Here is a 12,398-nt window from a genome sequence, read left to right as displayed (position 1 = left end):
GCCTGGAAGGCGCTCTGTGAAGTGATGTGAGTGAGGGCCCCTCGTGGCCTAGCACAGATAGGGACAAACAGCTGTCAGTCAATAACTGCACCCAGGTCCCTGGAAAGCTGCACTCAAAGGCAATCTTTAAAGCTGCCCATAAGAGAAGTCTGACTTATTTCTAAAAGTAGAATTCGGCCCTTTATAGATACCTCAATGTTCACGCAGCACGTAGCAGCTAAGGTCTCGCAGTAAAAGGTGATACTGTTCTTAGTAAAGCAGAAGAGATAAAATACGAGCTAAGTTTGTCTCTCTGATGATGGCAGAGAAGCTGCCTTCTTTCTGGTGTACAGCAGCTCCATACGTCATCGTTACCCTCTCACTTTTGAGGGGACAGACTTAAACGAAAGCAGATTTTTCTGTACGAGATTTTTGCATTTTACCACCACTTGAAGTGGTCATGTAATAAAAAGCTACACAGCCTCAGCCACGAGATTTTTTTAAACGTGGTTGTAAACCAAAAAAAGCTGAATTAGAATTTCAGAGAACAATCAGTTTGTTGACATCCAGAATGAATACATACTGACAGCTGGTTTATTAATGTCAAATGAAAGGGAAAAAAAAGCATCAGAATGCAACTTTAAGTAAAAAATATATGTATCAAAAGATCCTGCTTTGGCCTCAGAGATGCACTACAAAAGAAACTGAACTTCTCTGAAGCTCAAACAACAGGAGTTTAACTATCCTTCTTCAAACGTCAGCCAAATCTGGCAATTACAGCCCAGCAAATTTGGAGGTAGGAAACCCAATCATCCATCCACCCTAGTTTTATTCAGGAGCAATACTTCTGACAGGAGCCCACTGATGAAAAGAGTTTGCAAAACATGAACCATAGCAATACAAAAATGGGGCAAAACAGCCTCTCAGCCAGGGAAACAAAACCCACAAAGGAGAGGCTTACTCACACCCACAGCTCCCACCACAACAGCTCAGCAGGACAAGCCTTTATAAGAACAACTTCAACTACAGAAGCTACATAGCAAGAATGTTGCATTACAGAAGACACACAAAAGTACTGGAGACAAAAACAGTCTTTTAATGAGGCTCCAGGCAAACAGCAAACTCAGGGATACTGCAGTGCTGGATGGAGAAGGTACCCAAGCACTCTGTTAGCCCAACAGAAAGAAGGCTGAAGGAGCAGCTGAACCAAGGCCCCCAGTAACAGAAGACGAAGCTGCTTAGGAGGGAGACATTAATTTGCTGTGAATTAAATAGAAAGAATGGTAGCTTAAAAGTTACAATTGAAGTATTTCACTGGGCATGTAGCTTTCCTTCCTGAGGCATTTTCTGACCTGCTGAAGGACAGAATTTCAAAAACTGTGGCAACAAGGAGAAAACATACCTGATCCCAGCACTAGTAAGAAGTGGTAAGAGACGGGAAAATGCAAGAGCACTAGATTGGCACACAGCAAGCTTTCCCCAAAACAGCAGGGGTGGTGGGCAGGGGGACAACGAATGCTGCTAAGACTCACATGGCAAAAGCAGGAGCACTGCAGGCACTGTGCTGCACAGCTGGAAGCACGTGAACTCACTGACACCAGTGTAAGGTAGGGATCAATGTCAGCAGTCAGCTCCACTGCCACCAGCCATATTAAAACAGGCAGAAAAAAAACCGGATGAGGTTTAACAAAAGCAAGTGTAGAGTCTTGCATCTGGGGAGGAATAATTCCATGCACCAGTACAGGTTGGGGGATGACCTGCTGGAGGGGAGCTCTGCGGAAAGGGACCTGGGTGTCCTGGTGGACAACAGGTTGGCCATGAGCCAGCAGTGTGCCCTTGTGGCCAAAAAGGCCAGTGGCTTACTGGGGTGCATTAAAAAGAGCGTGGCCAGCAGGTCAAAGGAGGTGATCCTCCCCCTCTACTCTGCCCTGGTAAGACCTCATCTGGAGTACTGCGTCCAGTTCTGGGCTCCCCAGTACAAAAAAGACAGGGATCTCTTGGAAAGAGTCCAGCGGAGGGCCACGAAGATGGTGAAGGGCCTGGAGCATCTCCCCTATGAGGAAAGGCTGAGTGCACTGGGTCTGTTCAGCCTTGAGAAAAGGAGACTGAGAGGGGACCTGATCCAGGTCTATAAATATCTAAGGTGTGGGGGGCAGAATGGCGAGTCCGGACTCTTTTCAGTGGTGAATGGAGACAGGACAAGGGGAAACGGCTGGAAACTGCAGCATAGGAAGTTCCGCACAAACATGCGCAAGAACTTCTTTACAGTGAGGTGACGGAGCACTGGAACAGGCTGCCCAGGGAGGTGGTGGAGTCTCCTTCTCTGGAGATGTTCAAGACCTGCCTGGATGCCTACCTGTGCGGCCTACTGTAGGGAACCTGCTTTGGCAGGGGGGTTGGACTCGATGATCTCTGGAGGTCCCTTCCAACCCCTACAATTCTGTGATTCTGTGAAAACGTTTAAGAAAGGAGGCAGATGACAGATAAAGGGAAACTAAACAATGCAAAAGATTTACAATACTAACAAACACAGACCAATATAATTGACATATCACCTTTTAAATTCTCATTAATTTTTTTTTCCTCTAATTTGCGCTTAACATAAACTTAACTGCTGATGCTCAGAAGTGCAAACTGAAAATAGATTACACACTTATAATCGAGTGCAAATCTCCCTCTGTAGATACAGTGTGCCACTCAGTAACCACGGAACTTGAAACTTAAGAAAGCACTGACACCTGGGAGATGCATAAATTCCCCCTCAAAAAATAAACAATAAACAATAAATCACATGCTCAGTGCACAGATATTCCCCAAAGACACCTGTAAAGAATTCTTCCATGTAGTTAAGACAGTATACATATCAGGAAACTAAAATAACCCTAGAGCATGCAAACACATGTCATGAAATTAGAAGAGAAGAATGGAACCCAAAGGTCACTTCACCCTCCCTCTTCTTGCAGGAGCTATCCAGTTTTGGAGATGAGTGACACTGTCAGCTCCTGAGCACACATCCCAGCCAGTCTCCTCTCAGCTCAGTCACACCACTTAGCATCACGTACCAAACATAACAGGCATGGACCAAGGCATTTTTCCTTGCACAATCCTCAGGGGACTATATCTGACCGTAATGTGCAAGTCAGAGGAGTTCTAATCCATGGTGTTACAGAAGTTACTGGCTTTTTTTTTAAAAGAAAACGCTGCTGTAACAGGAGCCTTGCTGTCCCAAATGCTGACTCTCAGCCCTGGAAGAAATGAGTGTGCAGCTAACAGCACCATTCAAGGAAAACTTTGGCTCTGTGGCTTTTTTTTTTTTTTTCTTTTTTTTTTTTTTTTTGCACATAAACTAAAGGTGGAAGGACTATTCTCAGATTAGACTGCCATTGATTCTGGGCATCTTGAAGAAAGCACACAGAGGTGTGGCTATTTCAAAGACACCATTTTGATACACAGTACTTGTATTTAAGGCAGAACACAGTCAAATGAATATAATCTAATGTACAGATTGTTTTCTGAAGTCTGAGGAAGGCCAGGATCCACAAAGCTAGCAATTACACATCTCCACACAAAGTCTGATTTGAATACTTGCAGCTCTTGAATGGAGACAAATTAATCAATATAACCTCCGGTTCTGCATATGTGTAACAGAGAAGTGCTCTTTGCATTTAAGTAGAATTTAAAGGTTCCCACTTGTAAAAGAGTGACCAATTGTGGCTATGACTAAAAGGGAAACCCCGAGGATGGCTGAAAAAGAGATGCACGGAGTGGAACAGACAAGGTCTGTCTTAATTCTGAGTAAATTAGGGAACTCTACAGATGCATAAGGAAGCTTATATAAGTAACAAGCACTTAAAAATTGAATTCCTCTCAGTCTACTTTTGTTCTTGTGCACATCCAAAGATTCAGCTGCTAGAAAAAGTTACTTCAGAAGCAGGAAGCCAGGAGATAGGAGGTATCACAGAATCACAGAATTGTAGGGGTTGGAAGGGACCTCCAGAGATAAGTAAGTTTCTCAAAATCTGTCATACCTTAACAAAGCTGCCTACCACTTCTACGAGAAAAAAGCCCCATTCTTCCTACTCTCACCCTCTGCCTCTTGTTTTTTCCCCTTTCCGTCATGTAACAAAACAAAAAAGGTTACTTTGACAAAAAAGAAACAAAAAAGGTAATCAGCTAGAAGACTTGCCAGTGAAGTTGTTTCAAGCTACACTAATAGCTTCTCAAATACTTTCAGATTTATTACTCTGTAGCATAGTAACAGTCCTAAGAAGCATCACAAAGTTGCAAGCTACAGATCATTCCTGCTCTTAACACTTCGCTCTAATCACAATGCTGATTTAGCTACAGCCATCTATTTCTGAATTTCTGTATTGTCAGGTTTTCTTCACAATCTGTACACTAAGTGAAAGCTGAAAGCACACAAATTAGGACTTGCAATTGTTACCTGACTGCACAGCTTCTCAGAGGAGGAGGAACACCTAAGGCACAGTAGCTTGGGCACGCTGTCTTACCTGTGCTCTCTCTTCATCAAATTCCAGGCAGCCCATACCATCCAGTCTCTGTAGATCTATCCAGCCTTTCCAGATTACACAGACACCATTGAGAATCATAGGTGCCTTCAAGTACACCTGAAATAAAAGCAAAACATTTGCTATGAATTCAAAAGCATTACACACATGCCTGCACAATGAAAATAGCCATGTGGGAAGCTTCTGCCTATATTCTTAGAACATCCAAGCCAACTGGTAACATGAAACTCCACTTAACGGCTTCTCCTGCCTCCTTTCCAAGAACTCATTTTAATCAAATGAACGCTGTAACTCCTGCCTGCAATACTGGATGGAATACATTTGAGCTGTGTTCTCATTCTATAAACTGGCATGCACCAGCATTTGGTCAGAATTCCATCACTGCTTTCAAACTGAAGCAACCACTTCTCTTGCCAGCCTACCTTTATGCCACAAGGAGAGTGGCATGCTGCCAGACAGGGAAGATCCTTCACAGTATGTTCAAATGGTTAGATGAGCATGCTCTCCTCCTCCCAGAAACCACTGCATTTTATTCCACATGTGAGTTTTTTCAATCAGGACCAAGTACCAGTTTCAGCCCTCAACTTTGCAAGCCAAAATTCAGTGATATCCATTATACGTGCACACCATGCTGAAAATAATAGTCTTCCCTTCTGTACGCCAGCATTTGTGAAAGGCTTTTCAAATGCAGCAACACCAGATGATCAAAACCCATCTTTGGCTTCAATCTGCACAGTGCCCTGAACAGCAGCAAGAACGGAGCACGAGCAAAATGCCCTACTGGATAACAGAAGCTAATACAGTGATAGAAGCATTTCCCCTTCCAAAGGCCAGAGATTATCTCCACACAGGAAATTTAAAAAGCAGCAAAGACAACACTAAACAAGTTTAACACCCTCCATTTAATAAGGAGAAAGAATAAAAAAAAAAAAAACAAACCAAAAGCAACTCGCATAGCTAAATTAACCAAATCATGGGGGAAAAAATAATAATAATAAATCAGCCTCTAGTTATTTCAGCCTACTTGGCAAGTCATACCACTCACAAAACAGAAGTTTGTCCATGCTGAATTGCCAGAGAGGCAAACCATGCACACAGGCCAGCACCCGTTCCAGATGTAAGGGCTGCCTAGACATTCAAAATAGCAGTCTTCAGAAAGGGCCCAGCTAGCCAGGGGAAATTTCACACAGCGTCTCCTCTAATCGCCCCACATTCATCCTCTGGCAAGCCCTCAGCAGCAAGCTGTAACTGATGTTTAGGGCTACAGGGTGCTTCAAAGCACACTGACTGCGCCGTCTGCTCGGCTCCGTGCCGGGCAGCTCAGGTCACTGCACAGAAAGAGGGAGGGCCAAGAGCTGCAGGTTGTACAGAAGGAAGGTGTGTCTTCCTTGTGCGAGCTGCGCCAACAGAACTGAGCAGCCAACAACACGAACACGAGGGGAAGAAAGGCAGCAGAAAAACAACACAACTCCAACTGACAAACAAGTAATGTTAATTGGAAAAATGAATTGAGGTTTGCTCACTGAGCTTAGTTGTCACAACTTGTCATATCTCAGTGTAAACCAACATACAGAAGTTTCAGTGAATACAATGTATACTAGCTCAATAATGATTAATCCCTTCAATCATACCAGATACAACATTACTCCCTTCCAACAGTCTTCATTCATCCCACAGGAAATAAATGATGTGTATACCATAAGTGTAAGCGATACATTTAATTGGTTCAAAAGTGGAAAACAGACAGTTAAAGAGGCCATTAGAATCAAGTGTCATTCCCTTCCAAGAAGGTAGAATCATTCCAAGAGAAAAAAGCACCCTAAACCTAACAAAGGATCTGTAAAGTTAGGGTAAAAAATTGTCATGGCAACCCCCACTATCAGTACAAATCATGGGACACAAGGATGAAGCACAGCCCCCCTGAAAAGGACCTGGCGTTTCTGGTGGGTGGCAGCTGGACATGAGGCAGCAGTGTGCCCTCACACCCACACAGCCAACCGTACCCTGGGCTGCATCCAAAGCAGTGCAGCCAGCAGGGCAGGGAGGGGATGTGCCCCTCTGCTCTGTGCTGTGAGACCTCGCCTGGAGCACTGCGTCCAGATGGGAGCGCTCAGTACAGAAAGACACGGACCTGTTGGAGAGCATCCAGAGGAGGGCCACAGAAATGACCCGAGGGATAGAACGCCTCCCTACAGGGACAGGCTGAGAGCTGGGGCTGTGCAGCATGTGGAAGGGAGAGCTGAGAGCAGCCTTCAGCATCTAAAGGGGCTGTAAGAAAGAAGCGTATATCCTTGGGGAAAATGGCTTCAAGCTGAAAGAGGGGAGATTCGGATCAGAGTTAAAGAAGAAGTCTTTTGCACTCAGGGTGGTGAGGCACAGGCTGCACACAGAGCTGGTGCTGCCCCATCCCTGCAGACAGCCAAGGTCAGGGAATGGGGCTGTGAGCGCTGATGGAGCTGTGGGTGTCCCTGCTCAGTGTGAGCAGATGGCCTTCAGGGTCCCTTCCCACTCAAACCATTCTATGACACAGACCAGTCCCTCGGCACTGCAGTTCCAGTTAGCTTTCACAAGTATTTGCTGATCTTCACTTAGGGTTTACCCTTCACTGAACTCCTCCAATTGTTTGGCCCAACAAATCAAGCATTACCTAGGACTTTACAGAGACTGCAAAACTTCGCTTTTCAAGGTTTCCAGAATGCATGTTTCTTTTTTTGCTCCCCTCCCTCTTCCCTTCCCCCCTTTTTTTTTTTTTAAAAGCGTTTACTTGTTTATCTGTCTAGGAACCTTATGCTGACACTGACTGCCACAGAATCCTAGAATTAGCAAGGTTGGAAAAGACCTCCAAGGTTGTCTAGTCCAATGGTGTTTCAGCAGTTGTTCAGTGCCTTGGTCCCTGCAGCTGCCAGTGCATGACGTGCCGGCTGTAGGTAGCTCAGCGCACACAGCAGGAAGGTCAGATGCAGCAGCTGAGGACTCAGTACTTAAAAACCTGCCTTAAGTTAAGCATCACCTGGAAGGCTGAGCAGTGCTGGAAATGCTATGAGAGTCATCAGAAGTCAAGGGGAAAGAAAGGGAAACAAGTTAGAAGCGATGTGATTGCTGATGCCTACTATCAGCTCCAGACACACGGACCAGCAGCTGAGCTGATAAAGCAGCTCATGAAGCACCAGAACGCAGGCTGAGCCCTCACGATACGGCGTAAGGTACTCTGCTCCTCAATCAGAGCCCTTCAACCACTGCTTTCAGTAGGCTTTATTCCTACCAGCACCAAAACCCAGATAATAAACATTTTTCACTCTGAAAGGGCGAATTTCTTAACAAGCCATTTGAGTTTTGAAGTTACCATATAATCATTGAAATTTAGTATAATTCACATCGAAAGCCACATGTGCTTATGCAGGAACTTTTCTCTCATTAAAACACACAATAAAGCAAACTGGCGCTTTTTCCTTTATTGTAGAGAAAGGAATTTAGACTCCTTTTCCCCTCTCCTCTTTCTGGGGAATGGAAACCACCTAACACTGGAGCCAAAACCGTTTAACCACATATTTCCTTCTTTTCAGATAAAGCCATGCTGGTTCCCTTTCAATTTCCGAACTTAACAGAATATTAATATATTGCTGCCCTTGTCTACAATCACACGATGCTAGCACACCCCAAAGCCAGCACAAAGTTATCTTTCAAGAACTTTCAGAATTCTCTGTTTTGAAAATTGCCTTAAGACAACCACAGTAAGACAAGAAAAAGCCACCTGATTTCTATAAAGACCCTGATTTTTCCCTTAACATTACTGAGCTATAAAAAACTTGGATTAAAACCAGATAAAAGGATGACTCTGTTAGAATAACTCTTTCAAGGTTTTGTTGCTAACCCCAGATTAACTGCGTTTATATAATCTTATAAACCATCCTCAACCCATCTGGTGCTTCCCCTAGCATCATTCAGGAGCCAGACTTGTAAGAAGCTGCCTACCAGATTGTGAGCCATAGGTAAACTGCCACATATTGAAATCTGTACTTTTTTACTAGTTTATGCCAGCTGAATTTTTTATTCAGGTGGCTGTTATGCAAATCTTCATTTCACTTCAAACCAGATTTTCCACTTCCAACTCCCACTATAAATCACTGTAACGTTACAGAAATATATATTCTAACAAGAAAAGCAGACATGCTACTTTCATGTCAAAAACAGGTTCTCATTGTTAGAGCAAACACACTGCTTGCTGACTGAGCAACCAGCAAGAGTAAACACACTTATCTCCTGGCACATTATCTGGCCTGAGGATGAATGACACCACACACACACCTCGAGAAGATGCTACAGTACTCTGCGGGGCTCAAAGCAGCCGAGCTGTGCTTGTGCTTTCCTGACCCACCAGCAGCCCTCTGTGCCACACCTTCATGCATAACATCTCACTTTCCATACTCTTTGAACTATTCATCATTATTCCTCTTTATCTGCATTTAAATAAAGTGCCCTCTCCTCCAATTCTGAGTGAGTTACTTTTCTGTTAAAAAAAAAAAAAAAAGAAAAAAAGAAAAAGCAGTGGCTTGGCTCATGTCACACTATTTGTTTGTATTTTAAAAGCCAGACTTGATTTGAATAAGAAATAAGAATTTGAAAAAGAAATAAAAAAGAAAGAAAAATGCTGTTTTAGTAGACCTCAGTTTCACATCCTATTTTTGTCCTCTAGTAAACCCTTATCTCACAACAGCAGGGTGCTGAAGAGATGCGATGCAGATACGCCCCATCCACACATCCTGCAGTTACAGAAGCGCTCCTTCTCCCTACAGCAACTGAACAATTTCCTCCCCCAGAGATGCATGCAGCTCTCACTGACTGCCGACATGCAATCTCAGCAGCCCCAGCCGTGAGGGGACAAAGTTCACCCCCAGAAAACACCAGCAGCCCCCAGCAACACAGCGCTGCCCACCCCCCTGCTCTGATGCCCCAACAGCACTCCAGAAGGCGCTGGGCTCTGAGTCGCCCCTGCCCCATCACACTGCCTTCCTCCCAGGCCAGCCATGTACAGATGCTGTGGTTTTGATCCCACTTTATCCTGAATCATACCCCACTTCTAAATATTTAAACAGCAGCGACCTCATAGAGGGAACACTGACCACTAAGAAACTGCCACAAACATTTACTCCGAGTGACAAAGACCCCAAACCAGCCAAGGCTAACCTCACTACCTCAGCTTCTCACTGCACCATCTCTGCACGCGGGTAAGTATGAGATTATTGCACATTCGTTAGCTGCCTTGAACAGAAGTATCAAAGGAGTGCATACATACATACATAGCGTATCAAAGGAGAGCCACAATACAATGCTGTGGTCACCACTCCCCTGCAGGCTTCCACAGGCTGGTCCCAACCAGGGGGCAGAGCACGGGGCGAAGCAAGCTGGGAAATTATAAGGAAAGAAAGAAAATCTCTAAAATCTAGCGACAGAATACATACACTAAAATCCCAAGTTTTTTAGGGAAAAAGAACAGTTTTAATGACTATAATAGTAACTAGGTTAGTTAAGAACTACTGAAGTTACAGAGAAAGCTGAAAAATCCACACAAGGCTTCAGACAACGCTTAAAACACAACTTACTGCATCAAAAAGAAACTGATGGAAAACAACCAAGTCAAGAGTGGAGTTAGCAGGCTCTGTCATTTCAATAAACAAATATTAATTTTCAATAATATGGAAGGCATGTTGGGAGGGGCTTTGTCATTGCTCTGATGCTGCTTAACAAGATGCTTTCAGTGAGGGTGTGCAGCAATTCTCTATTCAGTTCTGAAATTAAAGCCTTGTAGCACACCTTTAACTGAGGCTGGAAGAGTAAAAATAAGCAGAGGGGAGGAATCCCACCTAGTCTGTCACACTCCTGGTGACCTCCTCGTGTGCCCAACCTCACCACAAACTGGAAGAGCTCAGAGAAGACAGCAAGCTTAGACCAATCCTTACACCTCTCATGCCTCAAAGCATCTGATTCTCATGCCTTTAAACACAAAATGTCCAGGCTATTTTGAAAGCCGCGTCTTGAAACAGCTTCCACCCCACAAACACAAGGTTTTATTGAAGTCTAAACTTGGCACACACAGAGCTTCAAGTGGAATATCTTTGCAAGCAGTTTGTTAAGAGGTCTCTAAGACTCAGAATGATGAGGACTATCGTAAAGCTGTGATATTCTTTGGAAAAAGCCCTTCCCAACTCCTTTGTTTTCCTGTGTTACCTCCAGCAGGCAAACAACGCAAGTTGCTAGGCGTCAGTTTCTATAGGCCACAAGAAGAACTTATGGAAAGTTTACCCCAGAAAATGAAATAGGGCTGCTCTGTTTCATCAGCTATGACAAAGGTCAATTTCTCAAAGCAAAATAATATGAACAAAGCACTCTGCTTGCTAACAGATCCTGACTGTTACACTTCAAAAAAAAGAAGAAAATACATTTCTAATGCAGCCACAATGCTTTAAGATCACAAAAGCAGTGTAAATACAAATACACTGACTGTCAGAAACAAATGATCCCAAAGAAAAGAATTAGCTGAAATACAAACTATTCCACAGATTGCAAACAGAACAGTAATAGAAGCAGGAGGAAAAGTAAAAATAGCTGCACCCAGAGCTAACTAATAACTACTATTTGCAGGGCTGCGCTGGGTAAAGCATCTAAATCTGCCATTTCACACCACACATCCCTGCTTTTCCCTGTCAGAGCACCACAGCTCTTGTTCATTCTGCCTCTGCATATTGGAACTCACTACATTTCATGATTAAAGAGTAGCAGAAGTAATTGCACTATGAAGTAATTGATCAAGAAGATCTCTAATGCTGTCTGATCACTACTGAAATACTGTACCTGCTAAATACAGGAAGAGGAACACAAGGTTTTGTTGGTGGCAGTTGTGGTGATTTTGTTTATTGAAAACAACATAGGACGCCACGTTTCAGACTGAAACTTATGAATTTACACATGCCTATGCAGACACTGCCTGGTCAAAGGCCGTTCCAGATGCAGCCTGAAAAAAAAAGTATGTGAGAAACCTTCACTCCAAGTTCTGTTCAGGAACAGAAGTACTTATAGCAGGAAGGGTTTGGACAACAAGCACAAGCACTCCAGCAGTGCAATTCTTCAGGAAAGAACACACTCTGACTCAAACAACAAAAGCAGCCCAGGAAGTACCTGCCAGCAGTGCCAGCTCCTCGGCAGAACCTGACTGTCCAGTACTGCATGCTGCCAGCTCTACAGTACGCTTTGCAGCGCCGTCCGCTCTCACAAGACTGCACAGCAAACACTCAGCTGCAGACCCCCACTGAAAGCATCTTGTTAAGCAGCATCAGAGCAGTGACAAAGCCTCTCCCAACACCCCTTCCATATTACTGAAATACTACAGTGATAACAGTTGCTTTCTCCAAGCAGAAAAGCACTGTTCTGCACTTTACTGGACAGCCTTATTTCACAAGGCCATTTTAGACATATATAATTTTTTGTCTGTTTTGCACAGTTAGCTAAACTATGGAACCGTGACTCCTTCTCCAAAGCAGATCAGCATCTCATTAAATTATGCAGCTTACTAAAAACAAGTTATAACCTAAAACAGGTATGAATCACTAACGATGTCGGAACAAACGTGATTAAAATCTGCGGAGAAAGCAGCATTTTATTCCTGGATTAAGATCATTGGTCAGTATTTATGATCAAAAGTCAGCACAAAAAAACCCCTAAAATGCTGCTGCAAAGAAATGATGCACGTTGTTTAGTGACAAATACATCTACAAATACAGCTCACATTTCCTAAATACTGTAGTTGTGGCACTAAGCAGGCACCATGCACAACACTTGACCACGAACATCCAAAAGTGTCACCCCACTACAAGGGAAAATGCAGGTGGCTTGCTG

The 12,398-nt window shown here is 43.8% G+C and overlaps 1 protein-coding gene across 2 annotated transcripts in view; it reads right to left on the bottom strand.

The window, feature by feature from the left end:
- CBFB (core-binding factor subunit beta) overlaps positions 1–12,398 on the bottom strand; it is a 42,621-nt gene that overhangs the window by 15,903 nt on the left and 14,320 nt on the right. For both annotated transcript variants that reach the window (XM_042886057.1, XM_042886056.1), the window contains exon 4: positions 4,491–4,607. In XM_042886057.1, coding sequence (XP_042741991.1) covers positions 4,491–4,607 — 117 coding nt within the window. The remainder of the gene's footprint in view (positions 1–4,490; positions 4,608–12,398) is intronic.

The sequence above is a fragment of the Lagopus leucura genome, unplaced genomic scaffold (genome assembly GCF_019238085.1).
Source record: "Lagopus leucura isolate 7727_CA_CO unplaced genomic scaffold, USGS_WTPT01 Super-Scaffold_100054, whole genome shotgun sequence".
Lineage (NCBI taxonomy): Eukaryota > Metazoa > Chordata > Aves > Galliformes > Phasianidae > Lagopus > Lagopus leucura.
Note: the sequence above shows the minus strand (reverse complement) of the source record. Positions and strands in the feature narration are given on the sequence as shown.